General features: G+C 35.2%; 1 protein-coding gene and 1 non-coding gene across 3 annotated transcripts; both read left to right on the forward strand.

Moving 5' to 3' along the window:
• Positions 1-1,525: 1,525 nt before the first annotated feature.
• Positions 1,526-17,967, forward strand: LOC125655908 (kelch domain-containing protein 8B-like). 2 transcript variants are annotated; one of them, XM_048886441.2, is made up of 6 exons: positions 1,526-1,866; positions 5,566-5,957; positions 6,918-7,082; positions 11,085-11,297; positions 11,490-11,582; positions 16,758-17,967. In XM_048886441.2, the coding sequence occupies exons 2-6, from the start codon at positions 5,591-5,593 to the stop codon at positions 16,955-16,957; spliced, it is 1,038 nt and encodes a 345-aa protein (XP_048742398.1). In that variant the 5' UTR covers positions 1,526-1,866; positions 5,566-5,590; the 3' UTR covers positions 16,958-17,967. The 2 variants fall into 2 exon arrangements, with proteins under 2 accessions (XP_048742398.1, XP_048742397.1); XM_048886440.2 differs by lacking the exon at positions 1,526-1,866 and adding an exon at positions 1,946-2,119.
• Trnap-ggg (transfer RNA proline (anticodon GGG)) lies at positions 10,691-10,763 on the forward strand. The gene has a single exon. It is a non-coding gene; the product is annotated as a tRNA-Pro (tRNA).
• Positions 17,968-20,650: the final 2,683 nt, after the last annotated feature.

Genomic DNA, 20,650 nt, shown 5'->3' on the forward strand with positions numbered 1-20,650 from the left:
AAAGTTGTATTTTTCTATTAAGGATAGCTTAAATTGACCTGTAGGAATTAAAAGCATTGCCTCTCATTACCAATCATCAGATAGCATGACGGGGGTGTCCCGGCAAACTCTGAAACTTGTTTCAAAGCAATATCTTTAAGCATTGAGAGGCATTTTTATGATCTGTCAATTTCGAAACGGAAGTCAAATTTCTTATCATAATTTCAATTTTATTGATAGATAACGTTTTTAATGAATTGATTTAATGCTAAAACATTATACTTTTATTTATTACTCTAAGTAATTATAAAGTAATATCAATTTGGAGTTGTTTTGATGAATTACATGAAGATTCTGAACCATACATGATGAATGCATGTTTTAGGTGGGGTATACCCACAAAAATGGTTTTTCAAATTGCAAGTGGAGGTGCTGAAAAAGACATGAAAAGGAGAATAGGGCTGTCGAAGATAGCATTCAAGACATAGGGCTCACGGCGGGTGTGACCGGTCGACAGGGGATGCTTACTCCTCCTATGCACCTGATCCTACCTCTGGTGTGTCCAGTGATCCGTGTTTGCCCAACTCTTTATTTTGTATTCCTTATAGGAATTATGAAATTGATCACTGTTCATTATATTCACCTTTCATTCAGCAAACTAAGGAAAATGTGGATCGAGAAGGATTGTTGAAAGAGAGAGAACACAACTAGAGTTCGTTAGCAGACCATTATATTGGAGAATGCATGTTCGAGGCCCTATTCTCTAGGAGGAGCGATTAAGTAATTCAAAAGTCAATTGAATTTAAAAAGTTCATCAAATCATTTATCCCGAGCTCCCGAGCAATTTTGCGAGCAATAATTCGATCCATGCACCACATTGATGCGCACATCAATTAATTCAATTCGCAAATATTATAACTCGTTTCTTCTGTAAGATCAAAATCAACGTCGATAAAAATAACCACTCTTTATGGGTTTACTATATTATAAAAGGTGTCATTTAAAATATTGCACTGGCTTAGATCCGCCATTTAAGTGTAGTAGTTGGACATTCTACCACTACTATTGATATGTTCTTTTTACTTCGCGAACGTGTTTTTTTTTAACGATGACAAGTGTTATATAAAGTATTCAACCCTTTAGATATTTCCAGGTAAGTTTAAGTCCGCCTAGAGTGAGGCTAGCAATAAAATAATAAATAAAGTTTAAAACCTTTAATAAAGTTCGACAATTGTATGATAAATACCAAAATAATAATCCCGGGGAATGAATGTGGCTTGAGAGAAAAATATAATTAAACAGGAAAAATAAAAAAAAACACTAATCAAAAATACAGGGTGCGGCAACTCCTGATATTTACCTTGTTGCAAGGTTTGGCTCAGAAGAAGCCCCGAGCACGGTTGTGCTCGGGTTTAAATACTATTCTTAACAAAAGAATGAAAGTAAAAGTTACCTGTAATGTGATTTGATAATAAATCTAGAAGTAACCAATGAGAAGTTTTGTAATAAATAACGTTTGAAAATAAAAGATAACTCTCTTCCTGTTTCATGAAATAAACAACTCGAATACGAAGATAAGATACTACCACATAAGCATGCATGTCCACCACTTTATTTTAGGGTAGTTTATCGAATACGGAAGTAGAGTTTTAATTAATTTCACGATAATTACTAATCAAATCAAATTCAGCTTACGGACTTTACTTTATGTATGAAACAATATCAAAGATGCAAGCAGTAACTCTTGACAAGCGTTTTGGAGTTTATTCATTGGTGCTTGCAAGCAATATTTTCGACAACCCCTTCCTAAGGGAAAAGGGACGAACAGGATCAAGGCGAAGGAGGGGAGGGTGTGAAAAAGAATAAAAAAAGAGGAGAATTAAACTGGTAGGAGACGGTGTTTTTGTAAACTGTTTACGTCGAATTGTTCATCTAAAAAAAAATGTGTTCAGTCATTTTTTAAGTCGGGATCAATATTCTCTATCTTCCACTAGATGGCGTTCTTACCGGTTAATCGTAAATAAACGAAGTTACCAAGACCCTGATTGGGTTTCAGCTTGTAGCTGCAATTGACTGTTACAAGTAAAATCTTACAATATTTATTGACTTTGATATCGTCACATACACCAGTCTTAAGAAAGTAAGTTGCATATTTACATTTACTTACAACTTGAATTTCCTCTGTTTACGTGTGACTGATGTTGTCTACCCAATGAATATGATCATGGCAGGGATGGGGTCCTTGAAATCTGTAACCGTAATGAATTCCCTTTTCAAAGTAATGTGATGTAATTGAAACTGAATTTTTTTTTCAATGGCGAGTAGTTGAATGCATGAAAGGAATTAACAGGTCCTGCATAATCTCTATATTTAGCTTAATCTCGGCTGAGATTCGGTTTGGCTGAATATTTGGACTGACGCCTTCACCGAATCTCGGAGCAGTCTTTCATAATTCATGTCTGGAAATATACTTTCAGCTTCAGTCGGTTCTAGCAATTAATCAAGGAATTGATTATTTTGTCTCTAATGATAATAGCACCATACTAGTTGTTTATATCATACCACCCCCTTATAAAAAAAATACAAGGAAAGAAACAAGTTTTTACTCAAAATAGCTCTTTAAAAAAATTGGCTTTTACTTTCAACCACCAAGTTCTTTCTGATCCAGTAATTAATATTTATGCCATTAATCCACCACGAAGATAATCCTCATGAATGCATATAACCAGGAATATGGTAAGCAATAAATGTAGTACGGCCAAAAGTCCAGGATAGCGATTTTTTCGAGATTTCTTTCTTAATGCTGCATGTAATAACACATAATTTGCAGAGGTTACTGTTTGTAACCTAGGTACATAAAAAACTTTTTCTGAGAATTCTTCTACAAAAGTACCAAACCAGAGTTTTCACCTGCGAAAAAGCGGTAAATCTAGTACGTTTTATAAATGTTGGAACCCAAACACGGTCGAAGACACTGACCGATTTCCACAGCCCCTTTGTAAATACTGGGTTTTAAGTAATCCTATTTATGCAAAAAATATTGATTAAGACTACATTTTATGTTTCTATCATTATTTCCACTACACAAAATAATAAAAACTGCTGTATTTTGTAATCGTGATCTTGTTTTAATCGGAACAAGTAGGTCCCCTTAGTTTGGTAAATTTGTACCTAAACAGCGTACGCGTACATGTAAAACGATAGTTGAGGATGTCTGTAGGTAAGTAGTCATGATTACAACATTAACCATATGCATTGATTCTGTTGCCTAGCTCTGGCCACGCAAAGGTTCCCCATTCACCCAGTCATGTTATTTTGAATAAAAATCTAAACTCCGAAAGTAAAGAAACTATACTCCCTAAAGTAAATAGTGTAACCCAAAAAGTGTGCTTTTACAATATTTTAAATTGTCATTTTGATTAAGAAAGAAAAGGGAAATATGATAGTACCGTCTTTAATCATCTTGATGATGGAATGATTATATTAAAATTTGTCGTTTCTCTTCGATAAATTACATATAAATTACACATGACTACTTTAAATCACACTTCGTATGCATTAGTAGCCTACGCTGCATCAAAATATTAATTGAATTATAAAATTAATTCAATAACGAATATGCTTCAACAACCGAAGTTTCAAAAGAAGCACACTATTTATAGTGTATATATATCAAAATGGATTGAAATAATGCAAAAAAAGTGCGTGTACTACACATGTATAATTAATACAAATAATATGTAGGGTGATACAATAAAATGCGCATATAAATGCACCATATATGCAATTGCGATTTATTTATGTTACCTTAAATATCTAGAACTCAGTTTGATTCAATATTGTCTATGTTTAATGCTAAAACGCGGACTTTCGGTAGATCAAAAGATCGGCGACCGTGTTCGGGTTTCGGCATTTATAAAACGTATTAGATTTACCACTTTTAGGTATTAGAAAACGCTGGTTCAGTATCTTTTTTACAGAATTCCCAGAAAAAGTTATATGATTCTTGTTTGATAGGTCACAAACAGTTATCACAATAAGTTTGATGTCATTCTATCGACTATTAAGAGAGAAATCATGCAAAAATCGTTATCTGTGACTTTTGGGTTTCGGCCGTACTACATTTACCTCTTACCCAGGAATATTCAACAGTTTTTTGCCGTAAACTCAGAGCAAACTCAGGTGACCTATTGCAATAGGTTTTCGTCCGTCGTCGTGCGTTAACAATTAAACATTTTTTACTTCTTCTTAATAACTACCAGTCGAATTCTTTTCAAATTTGGTATGAAGCATCATTGGGACAAGGGGGACATAAATTGTAAATTTCAGGACTCTGGGGCCCTAGGGGCAGGGCAAAAACTGCCCAAAATTGACCAATTTTCAAAAATCTTCTTCTCAAGAACCACATACATGTAAGAAAAACTAAATGCATAGTGATGTAGATCAGGAAGGTCTCTACCAAAATTGTAAATTTCATGATCCCCGGGGTAGGGGTTCTGACTCCTAGGTGGAGCCAAACTTGTTATATAGTGTTTATGTGTAAAACACTTAAATAACATCTTCTTTAGTGCTGTTGATACTAAATTGAAACTAAATGGATAGAGCAGGTAGGCTTTTACCAAAATTGTAAATTTTATTTTCCCCAGAGTAAGGGCTTTGACCCCAGGGTGGGGCCAAACTTAGTACATGTACATGTATATATAGTATTTATGTGTAAGTTTGCTGATACTGTATACAATCGAAGTGCATACTTAGAAATAGCAGTAAAGGATGTACAAAAAATGGTGAATTTCATAACCCAGGGTTATGACTTTAGGATGAGTCCAAATTAGTCATATATTTTGATGTTTTAATGTTAATACACCTATTATTGAAAGCCTTTCATCAGTGTATGCACTTTTGAGGGCAGTGAAGTTTTAAGAACACATCTTGTTTTATACTGTTGGTGAACAATAGAATTTAGCTTAGATATTCAGAACAGGAATTTTTTTCTAGATTTCATAGCCCATGGAAGTAGTGATACTTTTTCACTAGTATTCAGGTGATCGATAAGGCCTGTGGGCCTCTTGTTGTGTTGAACATCATCACTTCCGGTAATTACACACTTTCTTTGAATTATGTGAACCTATTGTTATGTTTGATATAACGTTTGACTTTCAAATTTAGAGTTATCTGGTTTTGGTCTGTTTGTCTGCAAAAACTTTAACCTTAGCCATAACTTATGAACACTTAATGTTAGGGCTTTCATATTTGATATGTGAGTGTATTCCTTGTTACAAGACCTTTCTTTTGGTACCATAATTAATTTGCTGCCATATGGTGGCATCAATGTTTCACAAACACATCTTGTTTATTTTAGAAGATCTTTTATCATTTCAGCAGCAATTTCATGGAACTCATTACCAGATTTTATCAGAAAATGCACAACTACCACATCTTTTAAATCAGCCTATCTCAAACATTATTTTGATTCTCAATCATGTGTTTATGGTCTCATTTTAGGTAGTTCCAGGACCACAATGTAAACTAGTCAGTATAACTAATTGTGCAATCCTGTATAAAGGATATTATTATTATTTATCTAAGGTATTGAAGTTGTAAAGATATCAAAATGGCAAGTGGAACATACACTTGGGAGACGATGAAAAAGATGCACAACCCCCGTGTGTTCGCAACTCCTCTAGTCTACGAAGGAAACATCTACATCATTGGAGGTTGTGACCAGTTAGGAACACCTTTAGATACCTGTGAATATTATGAGACTGCCAAGAGAAAGTGGCACATTCTTCCAAGCATGCAAACAAAGAGAGCAGCCCCTGCAGCTCAGTTAGTGGGAGACAAGATAGTGGTTGTGGGAGGGGTAGGGGAGACCCAGGCTCCTGTTGACGCAGTGGAAGTGTACGATATCAAAGCTAAAAAATGGTCAACAATGGAGTCACTAACTGAACCACTGCAGGGAGTTTCTTCTGTAGTAAAAGGTATACCATTCAACATTTCATTTTTAACTCTTATGCATTGTGCATACCAAGTCTCATTAATAGCATGTCCTTGGCTAAACTAACAACAACAAAAAAATCAAAGAGGTATACTCCTTATAGCTGAAACATATTGAAATGAGAAATGAATGTATTTATGTCTATCTTATTCTGAAGGAGAATTATATTTATACTCCTTATGGCTCAAACATATTGAAATGAGAAATGAATGTATTTATGTCTATCTTATTCTGAAGGAGAATTATATTTATACTCCTTATGGCTCAAACATATTGAAATGAGAAATGAATGTATTTATGTCTATCTTATTCTGACTCGGAAGGAGATTTATATGTATATTTGCAAACCTATATATCTACACAAGTGTAAATTGATATTGAGGAAGCCTCTGTGTCATTAGCAAAATGGACATCTCACTAGCATATAATTCACAAATGTACATATGTCAGTGAGTTCAAGATAGATATTACAATTAGAAAATTCATTGCATACATTTTGCTACACAATTTGAAATAAGAAAGTTTGCAAGTAATGAATTGAGATTGTTCAAAATTAGGATAAGAAGTAACAATCCCTAAAAATAAGGTAATAATCTTGAAATCAAACTAGAGAGTTCATACTTAAAAGTCACTAGCACCTGATTTTACACTCTTCTGTGCTTGACCCCAACATTAGCACTATCAAGAAATTAATTCTGAAGGATTAGAAAATGATTTGATACATACTGCCTTTTAAGTCAGAAGACATTACAAATTGTCAAGTCTAGAGAGGGTTATGTCATGAGGACACTTGCATAATGGTACTCAGGCCAGAAAACTTATTAGGAATTAACAGTTCTGAAAAGGCAATATATTATGTATTGTATAAATATTTTGAGAAGTAGAATTTTGAATAAATTGTTCAAAATTCTAAAAGACCTATTTTCAATTTTCATTCTTACAGATAATCAGTTTCTTGTGATGGGAGGAATGTCAGATGACTCTAATCCAAAGGACCACTTTTGGAGCTATGATGCAGAGAGCAACAAATGGAAAGCTTTGCCATCCATGCCTACACCTAGATATGCTTCAGCAGCTTTTGAAATTAACAACAAACTTTACGTAATAGGTAAGTTGCCTTTTTAAATATCTTTGAAAATCATACTACTCCATACTCTCAAGAAATCATTCTTTTATTGGTCAAAATTAGGCCAATTCAACTTAATTAGTAGATTATCATCCAGGGTCACCAAAAAGTATGGGGCGGGTGGGAGGATTTTATTTTTAATTTTTATTTTCTGAGAAAGATATTAATGACAAACGAGTTTTTGTCAACTAAAGTGCATCATTTAATGCCAGATGGATATCAAGCTATGCTCATTTCACAGACGAATTGCAGGTTAAGCTTTAATTTCAAACATAGAAAGATACCTTACCTAACTTCTTTAAGATTTACTCCCGTAAGAACGCGAGAAATTAAGAAAACCATATCTATTTTCTTCACGTGGCTTTTCACGTTGCTATACCGGAAATGTAAACAAGAAGTGTAAATACCGGAGTCGGGCATGAAAATTTTCTGGAAATCGTAAGTTTCGCAAAATAAAAAAATTTGGGGCGGGCCAATTTTTGAGGGGCGGGCGGGGATGATAATCTATCAATTAAGTTGAATTGGCCTTACGAAAGTCCAGCAAAAATCAATGACACACAATTAATCTAATTTAATAATTTAACAATTATTTACAATTATATCATTAAAAAATACTAACTTACAGTAATAAAAGTTCTCAAACAAAACAAGTGTCCATTGTTTGTCTGAATTTACACACAAGAATTTTGGCCTACTGTTTATAGTTCTGTCATGTATTTAAGGAGGTATGCTACACCAGAGAAATTTGATATGGATGAAAAGTGGAGGATATATGTACTACAATATTTTGAAATTGAAAACTTTCAAATTTACTTTATTTTAGTCAAAAAATGCAGTTTAAAGTAATTCCACCCTCCTGTGATGTCATTAGATTTTGCAAAATCAATGATTTATTTACATTTATGGGTGATAGGAACATAAATTTTATTGGAATCTTTCCTGATAGCTATTGTAAAAAATCTTGTTAAAGATAAACTATTTTAAAAGTCTAAATTATAGATGAATAATCAATGATACGTTTTAAGATATTGAATCCAAGGGCAATAACTCTGTTTCTATTGATTTCTTTATTAAGTCTATTATGCGATATATTTCCTTTATTTTTAGACATTTTGTATATTTTTGTGAAGATACACTTTCATGAAATTGTTATGATTAGTACTATATCATCATAACCAATTTGTATGAAATTTTGATAACTATGTTTAAGGAAAATTGCAATTTTCTGACGGTGACAGATGATTCTATTTATGTACGTCTCTTGTCTTAAAAAGTGTGATGACATATGTATTTTATTTGATAATTTGTTAGTTTTAACTCTAATGAATGGAAATAAATACATTTTTTCAAACTTGTATCAGATAAAACTGCGAGTATGGAGTTACCTTAATTAGAAAGCAATCTGGAAAAAAATTAAAATCCCTGCTGGGCTTGAACTCGTGATCAGTAGTCGACGTGTTACACAATGCACAATGGGATTTTTAAATGAATAGGCAAATATTGCTGATATTTATATTTTCATCCATGTTTTAAAAGGATGTCAGCCATTATGATGATGTAGAGTACCTCCTTAAAACAAACTTCTGGAAAATTCTGTTCCTAGGAAGTGTACATCACCTTTCTATTGAACTCTGACAAAGTTCTAATAATAGAATGTCTTGAATCTTTTACTAGTACACCAGTACTACACATCCCCCTCCCTCTTAAAATCCCATGGGGATATGGGTTAGGATAGCTCCTCAGTGCCCCTTGCTTGTCATAAGAGGCGACTAAATGGGGCTGCAAAACTTAGGCCGTGTGATACGATAAAGAAAGTATGTCACACCCTGATGATTGCCGATACTACCAGAAGCCAAGTTCTACAAATGGTGTCAGAAAAACCCCCTATATTAGCTTTTCACAGGCATGTTATGTACCATTGGCAGTACTCTTGTTACTTCTGCCATAGGCCTACCATCAATAGGTCGAGCGAGTCCATGACAGGTACTTGTATCTTGGATCAGGTTTAAGATGACCATTGATTCCACTACATTTCTATTGAACCCAGCATGAGCAACTGTTATAGAAAATGGAGTTCCTGCCTGTACTTTCCTGAACTTCTCATAGATTCCATATTCATGCCTGATATCATCACTTTGGTCTTTCCCCCGTTGACCTTGAGTCCTTTCTCCTCCAAACTTTTCTTCCACTCAGCCATTCTTTCGATCAGCAACTCAATGGAGGTGTCAACAACTGCTAGATCATCAGCATACAGGAGCTCCCAAGGGCAGCTTGTACGAAATTGGAGTGACAGTATTTCCAGTACAACAATAAACAGCAACAGGCTCAAAACAGATCCTTGATGAACACCAACCTTGACATTAAACTGGTCACTATAGCTATCTCCTACATGGACAAGGCTTCTTGCATTAGAGTACATCATCTGCACAATCTTGACTAACCATTCAGCAATTCCTAACTTGCGTATCACCCACCAGATGATTTTCCTAGTACTCGGTCAATGAAAGCCAAGTAAAGGGGTTTGTTGGCTGCAATGTGTTTTTCTTGCAGTTGTCGTATAATGAATATGATGTCGATGTTTCCTCTACATGGTATGTCATCATCTGAATTTATTGTCTGATCAGTTGTTCCATGACTCTCTCAAAAACTTTCATTATTTGGTTAATCAACTTAATTAGGCCTCTGTAATTACACCTGTCTAGCGCATCACCCTTGCCTTTGCCTAAACTGACTATGTAACTTTCTTTCATTCTGTTGGAATACATCCTTCTTGGCATTAAAGAGATCACATAAGTGCTACACCAGTACTGCCAGTAGGCCTCATCATCTGTCACTATGCCTGATGGACCAACGCCATTTTGCTGACTGCAAATATGCAGAAGATGATTTTGAACTTCATTAAGTATATTTTACACACTCAACATAAAATATTTCAAATATAATTATGAAAAACTAAAAAGTAGAAAATTCTACTAATTTTCTGTAACGTTTGGTGACAACCAGAAGTATTTTTAAATGTGTTTACCCCCTAAGTGATAGTGATTCTTATTGTTATGACTATAATCCCCAAAAGCTTCATGTCTATCTGAAAGCATTCTAGACAAAAAAGGATGGGCAAAGAAAAACAAAATGTGGTGTGGACCTGCCAATTGGAAGTGAATTTTTGTACATTCGTCAGGAGAAACAAGAAACAATACTGTTAATCATCTGACATGTTGATTAACTAATATAATAATATGAAATCTTAGTAAACTTTTAAGATACATTTGAGTTTTTAAAAATCTATTTTAGAATGTTTTCAAGTATTACTTATATAAAGCTAATATTTCGATGTTTCACATGTTCAATGTAGCAGTCAGCCAGGTCTGATCGCCAATGGCCAGATAGCTCAGTTGGTAGAGCACCTGACTGGAGATTCAGAAGGGCCTGGGTTTGAATCCTTGTCTGGTCTTGCATTTTCTCCCCTCTTTGGTGCTGTAGACCATCCTCAAAAATTGACAGGCGAAAATGACTACCAGGGGATAAAGATTCTGGGTTGATGTCATTTAAAGAGGAAGGAATGTAGCGGTCAGCCAGGTTTGATCGCCGAAGGCCAGATAGCTCAGTTGGTAGAGCACCTTACTGGGGATTCAGGAGACCTGGGTTCGAACCCTGGTCTGGTCTCTGGCATTTTCTCCCTTCCTGTTACATTTTGAATTTATAAACTTTACAGGTCTTTTCATTTGAAAGAAGATGTTGAACATAATCTAGGAATCATTACCAAACCTTAGTACAACACAGAAACATTGTGTTCCAAAATGTATGCAGTATAATAAGTTCCTCCGATCCCAAGTACTATTGACAGTGAGTTCTTTGAATAAAGATGACAGAACTTGTACTTTGGGAGAAGCTAGACTTATTTATGTACCAGCATACACTGCGTTCCATTACAATGTCATAGTACACATATATGACCATCTACAGTACAATGTATGTTTTTAACAGGAGGACGTCAGGGAAAGTTGCCATGCCTGGCTGTAGAGGTCTTTGATTTTGAGACTAACAAATGGTCCAAACTCCCAGATATCCCTAGCAAGAGAGTCTTCCCTAATTATGTGAGAGCGGGAACCTGCATCATCACTGTGGGTGGACTAAACCAGCCAGCCTCTGATGGTTTTTCTCAAACATGTGAGGTGTTTGACACAGCAGCAGAGAACCGTATGTATTTTTAATCATAAACGAAACACCCTTCCATATCTATTTTATCCTAATATTTCACTCATGAGTTTCCAAGTTGAAAAACATGATTATATGAATATAATTTCTTGTGTCTTCTCTCAGTTTGTTTGGACATGGTCAGAATTTTAATGTTTCACCAAACTTAATCTATCCTGATTATTTTTGCTATAGCACAATGGATAGTAGGTAGCAACATGCCAACGAAGCGAGGAGACTTTGCCATTGGTGTGGTTGGTGGGAAGGTGGTCTGTGCTGGAGGCCTCGGTAAGAACTGTTAAAAGTGTCTGATAATTCTTACTTTAAACATGTTTCACAAAATTTTGAAAATAACAGCATTTTAGATTATCCTTTTTAGCTCACCTGAGCTAAAGATTCAATCATTGTCATTAACTTTTCACATTTTCACCGTCTTCTCCAAAACAAGTAGGTCAATTTCAATTAAACTTTGCACAAATCATCCTTGGGTGATGGGGATTAAAATTTGTTCAAATGGAGGGCAATGTCCCCTGTGAAAGGGGAGATAATCAAGAAAAGGCAAAAACAGGGTTGGTCATTTAAAAATCTTCTCAAGAATCACTTGCCAAGAAAAGTTAAAATATACACAAAAGCTTTCTGACATAGTGCAGATTCAAGTTTGTTCAAATCATGGTCTCTGGGGGGTAGGATGTTCAACTCATGACCCCTCCAGGCATAGGATGGGACCACAATAGGGGATTAAGAGCTTTACTCAAGATTATATAGAGAAAACATCATTAAAAATCTTCTCAACAACAGCAAGGCCATGGGTAGTCATACAAGCATCCTCAAGTAGTTCAGATTCAAGGTCGTTCAAATCATGACTCGCTGAAAGTAGGGTGGAGCCACAATAGTGGATCAAAGTTTTACATAAGAATATTTAAAAGTCTTCCTATCAAGAACAGCAGGGCCCAGATTAGTCATATATTTAAATGAAAGCATTTTCATGTAGTGTAAATTCAAGTTTCTTGATTCAGGGTTATGGGGGCGTTGTAGGGCCACAATAGATCAAAGCTTTATATAGGAATATACAGGAAATGAATTAAAACAAATTCTTTTCAAGAGTTGCAGGGCCACGTTAAATTATATCAAAATGCAAATGTTCCAAAGTTATGTGGATTCAAGTTTCTGTCTGTCAGTCTGAAACTTTAACCTTCCTCATAACTTCTGAATGACGAATGATAGGGCTCTCATATTTCATATGTGCAATCCTTATAACAAGAGACCTGTATTTTGGTACCAGAGTTTTTAGCTCACCTGAGCTGAAAGCTCAAGTGAGCTTTTCTGATCACCCGTACTCCGGCGTCCGTCCGTCTGTCCGTCCGTCTGTCCGTCTGTAAACTTTTCACATTTTCAACTTCTTCTCAACAACCACTGGGCCAATTTCAACCAAAGTTGGCACAGAACATCCTTAGGTAAAGGGAATTCTAAATTGTTAAAATAAAGGGCCAGGCCACCTTCCAAGGGGAGATAATCAAGAAAAGGTAAAAATAGGGTAGGGTCATTAAAAAATCTTCTTCTCAAGAACCACTGGGCCAGAAAAGATGAAATTTATAGATAAGCTTTATTAGGTAGTGCAGATTCTAAATTGTTAAAATCATGGCCCCCGGGGGTCGGATGGGGCCACAATAGGGGGTCAAAGTTTTACATACAAATATATAGGGAAAATCTTTAAAAATATTCTTCTGAAGAACCACTGAGCCAGAAAAGCTGAGATTTATATGAAAGCTTCCTTATATAATGCAGATTCTAAATTGTTAAAATCATGGTCCCCGGGGGTCGGATGGGGCCACAATAGGGGGTCAAAGTTTTACATACAAATATTTAGGGAAAATCTTTAAAAATCTTTTTCTCAAGAACCACTGAGCCAGAAAAGCTGAGATTTATATGAAAGCTTCCTTATATAATGCAAATTCTAAATTGTTAAAATCATGGCCCCCGGGGGTCGGATGGGGCCACAATAGGGGGTCAAAATTTTACATACAAATATATTGGGAAAATCTTTAAAAATCTTCTTCTGAAGAACCACTGAGCCAGAAAAGCTGAGATTTATATGAAAGCTTCCTTATATAATGCAAATTCTAAATTGTTAAAATCATGGCCCCTGGGGGTCGGATGGGGCCACAATAGGGGATCAAAGTTTTACATACAAATATATAGGGAAAATCTTTAAAAATCTTCTTCTCAAGAACCACTGAGCCAGAAAAGCTGAGATTTATATGAAAGCTTCCTTATATAATGCAGATTCTAAATTGTTAAAATCATGGCCCCCTGTTGTAGGATGGGGCCACAATAGGGGGTCAAAGTTTTACATACAAATATATAGGGAAAATCTTCTTCTGAAGAACCACTGAGCCAGAAAAGCTGAGATTTATATGAAAGCTTCCTTATATAATGCAAATTCTAAATTGTTAAAATCATGGCCCCCGGGGGTCGGATGGGGCCACAATAGGGGGTCAAAATTTTACATACAAATATATAGGGAAAATCTTTAAAAATCTTCTTTTGAAGAACCACTGAGCCAGAAAAGCTGAGATTTATATGAAAGCTTCCTTATATAATGCAAATTCTAAATTGTTAAAATCATGGCCCCCAGGGGTCGGATGGGGCCACAATAGGGGATCAAAGTTTTACATACAAATATATAGGGAAAATCTTTAAAAATCTTCTTCTCAAGAACCACTGAGCCAGAATAGCTGAGATTTATATGAAAGCTTCCTTATATAATGCAGATTCTAAATTGTTAAAATCATGGCCCCCAGGGGTCGGATGGGGCCACAATAGGGGGTCAAAGATGTTTTTGTTTTTTTTCTTGTTTTTTTTTCGTTTTTTTTTTTTTTTTTTTTTTTTTTGATATAGTGCAGATTCAAGTTCGTTAAAATCATGGACCCCGGGGATTGAATGGGGCCTCAAGGGGGGCATCAAAGTTTTACATACAAATTTATAGGAATAATCTTTTAAAATCTTCTTCTCAAGAACCACTGAACCAGAAAAGCTGAGATTTATATGAAAGCTTCCTGATATAGTGCAGATTATAAATTGCTAAGATCATGGCCCCCGGGGGTCAGATGGGGCCACAATAGGGGGTCAAAGTTTTACATACAAATATATAGAAAAAATCTTTAAAAATCTTCTTCCCAGAACCACTAAGCCAGAAAAGCTGAGATTTATATGAAAGCTTTCTAATATATAGTACAGATTCTAAATTGTTAAAATCATGGCCCCTGGGGGTCAGATGGGGCCACAATAGGGGATCAAAGTTTTACATACAAATATATATGAAAAATCTTTAAAAATCTTCTTCTCAAGAACCACTAAGCCAGAAAAGCTAATATTTACATGAAAGCTTTCTGACATAGTGCAGATTCAAGTTTGTTCAAATCATGGCCCCTGGGTTAGGATGGGGCTACAAGGGGGGATCAAAGTTTTTCATACAAATATATAGGGACATTCTTTTAGAATCTTCTTCTCAAGAACCACTGAGTCTGAAAAGCTGATATTCACATGAACAGCTTCCTAACATAGAGCAGAGCTAAGTTTGTTCAAATCATGGCCCCCTGTTGTAGGATGGGGCCACAATAGGGGATCAAAGTTTTACATACAAATATATAGGAATTTTTTTTTAAAAAATCTTCTTCTCAAGAACCACTGAGCCAGAAAAGCTGATATTTACATGAAAGCTTTCTGATATAGTGCAGATTCAAGTTTGTTCAAATCATGGCCCCTGGGGGTAGGATGGGGCCACAAGGGGGGATCAAAGTTTTACATACAAATATATAGGAAAAATCTTCAAATATCTTCTTCTCGTGAACCATTGGGCCAAAGAAGTTCACATTTACAAGAAAAATTTCTGACATAGTGTAGATTCAAGTTTGCGAAAACTATGGCCTCCAGGGGTAGATTGGGGCCATGATAAGGACTACGGTTTTACATGCAAATATATATAGAAAGTCTTCTGATATGGACCAAGGTGACTCAGGTGAGCGATGTGGCCCATGGGTCTCTTGTTAATCTTGTGACCTTGACCTTGAAGTTGACCAACTCTTAAAAAAAATTAAATTAGGCAATTAGCTCCTGAACTATTTAAGATGGGCCTTTCATATTAATTTCATTTGATGCCATGATGTTTGACCTTATGATTTTGACCTTGAAGTTCGACCCAAATTTCAAAACCTTAACCAAACCTTTAACCTTGCTCATAACTTTTGAATTGTGAGTGATAGGGCTGTCACATTGCATATGTGCATTTCTTGAGACAAGACCTTTTTTTTCTTCTTAACTTTGTGATCTTGATCTTGAGAGTTTGACCTACTTTTAAGAAAACCTAACGTAGGCAATATCTCCTGAATGTTTAAGGTAGAGCTTTCATATTTTAAAAAAAAGTTTTTAACCTTGTGATCTTGACCTTGGAGTTGACTTACTTTTAAGAAAACCAAATCTAGGCAATATCTCCTGTACTATTTAAGGTAGGGATTCAACAATATGCCATATCATGTCAATTCGATATATCCCTTTGATTTCAAAATAAGAGACACCACAGAGTCTTCTGTATCTGCTTCATATCTAGATATTGTATTGAACATATTAAATATTATCAGCAAACTAACAACTCAACTTCATGACAAACAGGATGACTTCAGCTTCTCCATCAACAACTTGCCTTATCTATGTAGCAATACTCCATTATCAACTGCATATGGTATTTATGTCTCAACTGATTAGATACATGAGAACATTTTCAGTGTATGATCAATTTTTAAATCAAGGCAGGCTACTGACAAATAAGTTGATGTTACAGGGGTTTCAACAGTGTCATTTCAAGTCATCAATTTTCAAATTCTATGGTCGTTATGATAATGATAATCTAATTTGCAAAAACAACCCGTCATACGGTCGAATGCTGTCTGACAAGTTTCATACCAATTGTTAAGCCATTCCTTTTCATACTGATTTTTACTATGGATTACTCCATTTACATGATTAAGATACAGGGTATGACCAATCAGAAAGGGATGCTTACTCCTAGGACCCTGATCCCACCCCTGGTGTGTTCAGGAGTCCTTGTTTGCCCCATCTCTTAATTTTGTAATCTTTAATAGGATTTATGAAATTGATTACTGTTCATTATCTTCACTTTTTGTTCAGTTACATTTCCAACACTAGTTCTTCTTAGGAGACTTATTGCACATGGCATCAAATTAAATTCTCCAATGATCAATACTGGATTGCAACAATAGTATTTTGATAACAAGGAGTCTATTGCAAATTTAACGATGGTGGACCCTGGTAGAATATGGTCTCAAAATTACTCGTGATGAGATCTATTATCTCACACAATGGAATACTATGATAAAACACAGAAGATTGTAGGCTTTATGCTAGAAATAGTTTTATAATCTTTGCAATCAATTTATGAAATTTCAGGAAGTCAGGGCAAACCAGTACAAGTTGTTGAGGCCTACGATTGGCAGACAAACACATGGACAGAGATCAAAGCCTCCCCCACCACACACTCCTCGTGTGCTTTCACCATGCTCAAGGACAGACTGTTTTTGATTGGAGGTCTGTCCCTTGGAGGTCCTAGTTCCTCCATGGAAGCCTTAAGCTTTAAACCGGACAAGTGATATTTACTGCAGTATTAAAACTTCTTTCTTTCTAATTACTTTCTAAGAGCTGATGAAACCTTCCGCACTATGTATTTGCAGAATTATCACGATTCTTACTTTATCCTCACTGTTTGAAGATCTTGATTATTTAGTATCCCTTCACAATCCACTGTGAGAGTAACAGAACCGCTCATGTGTGTGTAACACTGACCTTGTAGACACAGTTTTTTGCTTGATTGATTTGATACTTTACATGTAGGTATGTTATCAAGAGAGGAAGAACCCATATTGATTTTGGGATAAGGAAAGTCAAAGGTTAAGTTCACTATGGGACTTCATGGAAAAAGCTTGTAAACATGCACTCTACAGGGTATATGTTTAGCTTGATTGATTCGATACTTCATATGTAGACCCTATAGATTTTTGGGTCAAAAGGTTAAAGGTCAAGGTCACCACAAGACTTCATTCGAAATCATTGTGAGGGGATATGCCCCACCTTGCTGAGCTCTTGTTATATTAGATACACAAGCACATATAGTGTTATTTTGAGTGTTTGTTTATTTTTATATGCAGCATGGATCCACATTTTACTGTTGTTAGATATTAGAGGGTAATTGAACATATTTTGGTGAATATTGATACTTTCTAAATAAAATATTGAAAACTTTTTGCGTGCAATAATGTTAATTTGTACTTGGAACGTTTCGGTAGGGATTGTATTATTTCATGAAAATTTGGCATTCAACAATGGCTCGGATACTGCATGCTAATTGCTGCTCAAAAATTTAGGAGCATTTCATAATTAAGAAAATAGTGCCTATATATACTCTGTAAAAACAGTTATCTCTGTGCACGTATTCATGCTAACTCAGCTTTGTTGCACTTTTGATGGTCTTGATTTTCTCGACATTTCCAGTATTTCTATATACATGCTTTTTCAACACACTTATACCCATGCATATAATTCAGAGTGTTTTTGTGTGTGAAAACTATAGAAATTAGTGCAATAAATAGGATAGATGAATTTAGTGCATTTTTTGTTTTGTTTTGTTTCTTTACTTAAGATTGAAACATATCATTAAAATTAGAGACATACATGGTATGTTTTTGATGAACATTTTTTACTCAAGCATAGATTTGGGAATTTTTAAATTACAGTAGATATCTACATCCCTTGGTGTAAGGAACATTTCAGCAAATAAAAAAGTGAATGTTTTCATTTTCTGTATTTTCTACAAACTATAATAGAGAGGATATACAACTTAGTATACATTTTGCTAGGGTAAACCGAATGCTCTGGGGAAATGCACATGTGTACGCTTTCACCCGAGTCAATCGGAACATTGCTTAGCCTTTTCCGTCAAGTCAAGAAAAACTTCTCGACTTGATGGAAAAGTTCCGAGCGATGTTCTGATTGCGCTCAACCTTATGTAACATGTATATTGAAATCAGCAATGTTTCAAAACAAGAGAATTTTTTTTAAAAATCTGAATGGTTTGTGAAGACAGTGTTTCGTGTTCTTAATAAATAAAAAATTAATGTTTTGAAGTCTAATTTATTCATTTAATCATAGTTACACGACAACATATCCACCTCAGCAACCCAAACAAAGGAAGTATACTGTTGTTCAATGTTCATATCTAAAAATTAACATCATTCGTGAAGTTGCACTGAACTTTTTAAATGAAAAAGACATTGAAGATTGTGAGGATCAGTATTTTGCTGCCAGATTTATATCACTGGATTAGGTGCATGTACGAAACTCAAACATCATCTTATTATATTGACCAGATTCATTTTGATTGTGTCCTCCGTTATCTTACAATGTAGACCAGTTTGTGTCCTCTGTTGAATTTTAACATTGAAGTTCAAATCAAATACAAAGCTGACTCTTAATTCTAAGGTTAGTGGTCAAAACTTATTTATCATTACAGCTCTAGCATTAAGATTTATTATGAAATATTTGCATGTTTGAAGATGTAAAAAATCTGTTTTAAAACACATTTTGACCTATTGCAATTGGTCTGTGTCCGTTGTCTTCTTTAAAACTACGGTACCATTCGAATTCTATTCAGAATGAGTATGAAGCATCTTTGAAAGAAGGGTGACATGAATTGTAAATTTCAGGACTCTTGCACCCCTGGGGCCTTAGGGATGGGGCAAAAACTGTCAAACATTGACCAATTTTCAAAAACCTTTTACTCTACAACCGCATATCTCTAAGAAAAACTAAATGCATAGTGATGAAGAGTAGGAAAGCCTCTACCAAAATTCTAAATTTCATGATCATCGGCGTAGTGGTTTTGACTCCAGGGCAGGGCCAAACTTTGTATTTAGTAGTAATCTCACTGGACTTAGTTTCTGTACCAAAACTTTTGATAATTTTACTTGTAAATCTTCTAACGTTGTCTACGCCATTTATGTGGGAGAAACCAAGGGTTCACTTAATAAAAGAATATCGGGGCACAGATTTCAAATTAATAATGGTGGTAACCAACTTCTTTACAAGCATTTTAATGCACCGGACCACTCAATCTTGTCCATGACGGTAAGGATTATATTGGAAAAAATTTACCATCACACAAACAATCAACATTAAGCACCCCTTTTCGTAGACGAGAAGATCACTGGATCAAGACCCTAGGCACTGCATTTCCATATGGATGCAATGATGATGTATATGATGTTGGAAATTTGATTAGTCCACAAGGAAATAACGTGAATGTGATGGGACTCTTTCCCAATACCCAAGGACGGAAACACAGTCATGGACATCGTTCATATAAAAGACCAAGTATAAATGATGTCACGTTTGATTCACTTTTGTCTTACGTCAACAGACAATTAGGTCCACATCATATTCGTACAAAACTTTACTCTGTTCCATTGAGAGTTTTACACACGTTATTTGAAGAAGCTATGGCTAGTCTATACTTGGATTTTTCAACACCTGAATATAGACTGAACTCTATGATTATGGATGTTGCCTATCACAGGCTCTTTAAACCAGCACGGGTCATGGATGATATTCCTTCCAAATCATGCCGCCAGTTCCTTAAGCTCAAATTTACAAACAAAGGAATGGATGCCGTCAACATGAGCAACATTCTTTGTCATAAAAGGGTTCAGTCGTGTATTCCAAGTTCAAGTCTGCACCCTGTATTTCCTACAGCTATATTTCTACTATTGCATCCAAATTTTTTAATCATCAACAAACTTTGCAGTGACTAGATATAGACCATCTTATACATAATCCACCAGTTGACGTGTTCTTTTTCTTCATCTTCTTTCAACTATAGTCCAGCTGGATATGTCATTACTGGTGATGTTGATATAGTTGAAAATGAGGACCTCAAATCACTTATTCTAAAAGGTCCTAAATACAGAGAACCTCGGTCTTTTACTTCATCTCTATTATGAATTCTGTCGAAGATTAAATATGTTAAAGAAGAACTTGATACATTGTCAGAATGGGTTAATAGCATAAGAGGAATATTAAAATCCCGCATTAGACATATGAAAACAAAAGTATGTACCATCTATCCTTCTGTGTTTAGTAAACCAGAAGTGATAAAAGAATTAGTTAGGTTACATGAGGAATATGTTTTGGTTCCAACTGACAAAGCTAGTAACAACATTGTCTTTGTTTGTAAGGCCCATTATTACAACTGTATTTTAAACGAACTTGGCATTAATTCCACTTTTGGTAGT

Source organism: Ostrea edulis, chromosome 7 (genome assembly GCF_947568905.1).
Source record: "Ostrea edulis chromosome 7, xbOstEdul1.1, whole genome shotgun sequence".
Lineage (NCBI taxonomy): Eukaryota > Metazoa > Mollusca > Bivalvia > Ostreida > Ostreidae > Ostrea > Ostrea edulis.

Coding starts and splice junctions, on each gene's coding strand:
- LOC125655908 (XM_048886441.2), top strand. CDS start 5,591: ATGGCAAGTGGAACATACACTTGGGAGACGATGAAAAAGATGCACAAC. Junction 7,083..11,084: donor CAACAAACTTTACGTAATAG/GTAAGTTGCCTT, acceptor TGTTTTTAACAG/GAGGACGTCAGGGAAAGTTG. Junction 11,583..16,757: donor GGTCTGTGCTGGAGGCCTCG/GTAAGAACTGTT, acceptor ATGAAATTTCAG/GAAGTCAGGGCAAACCAGTA.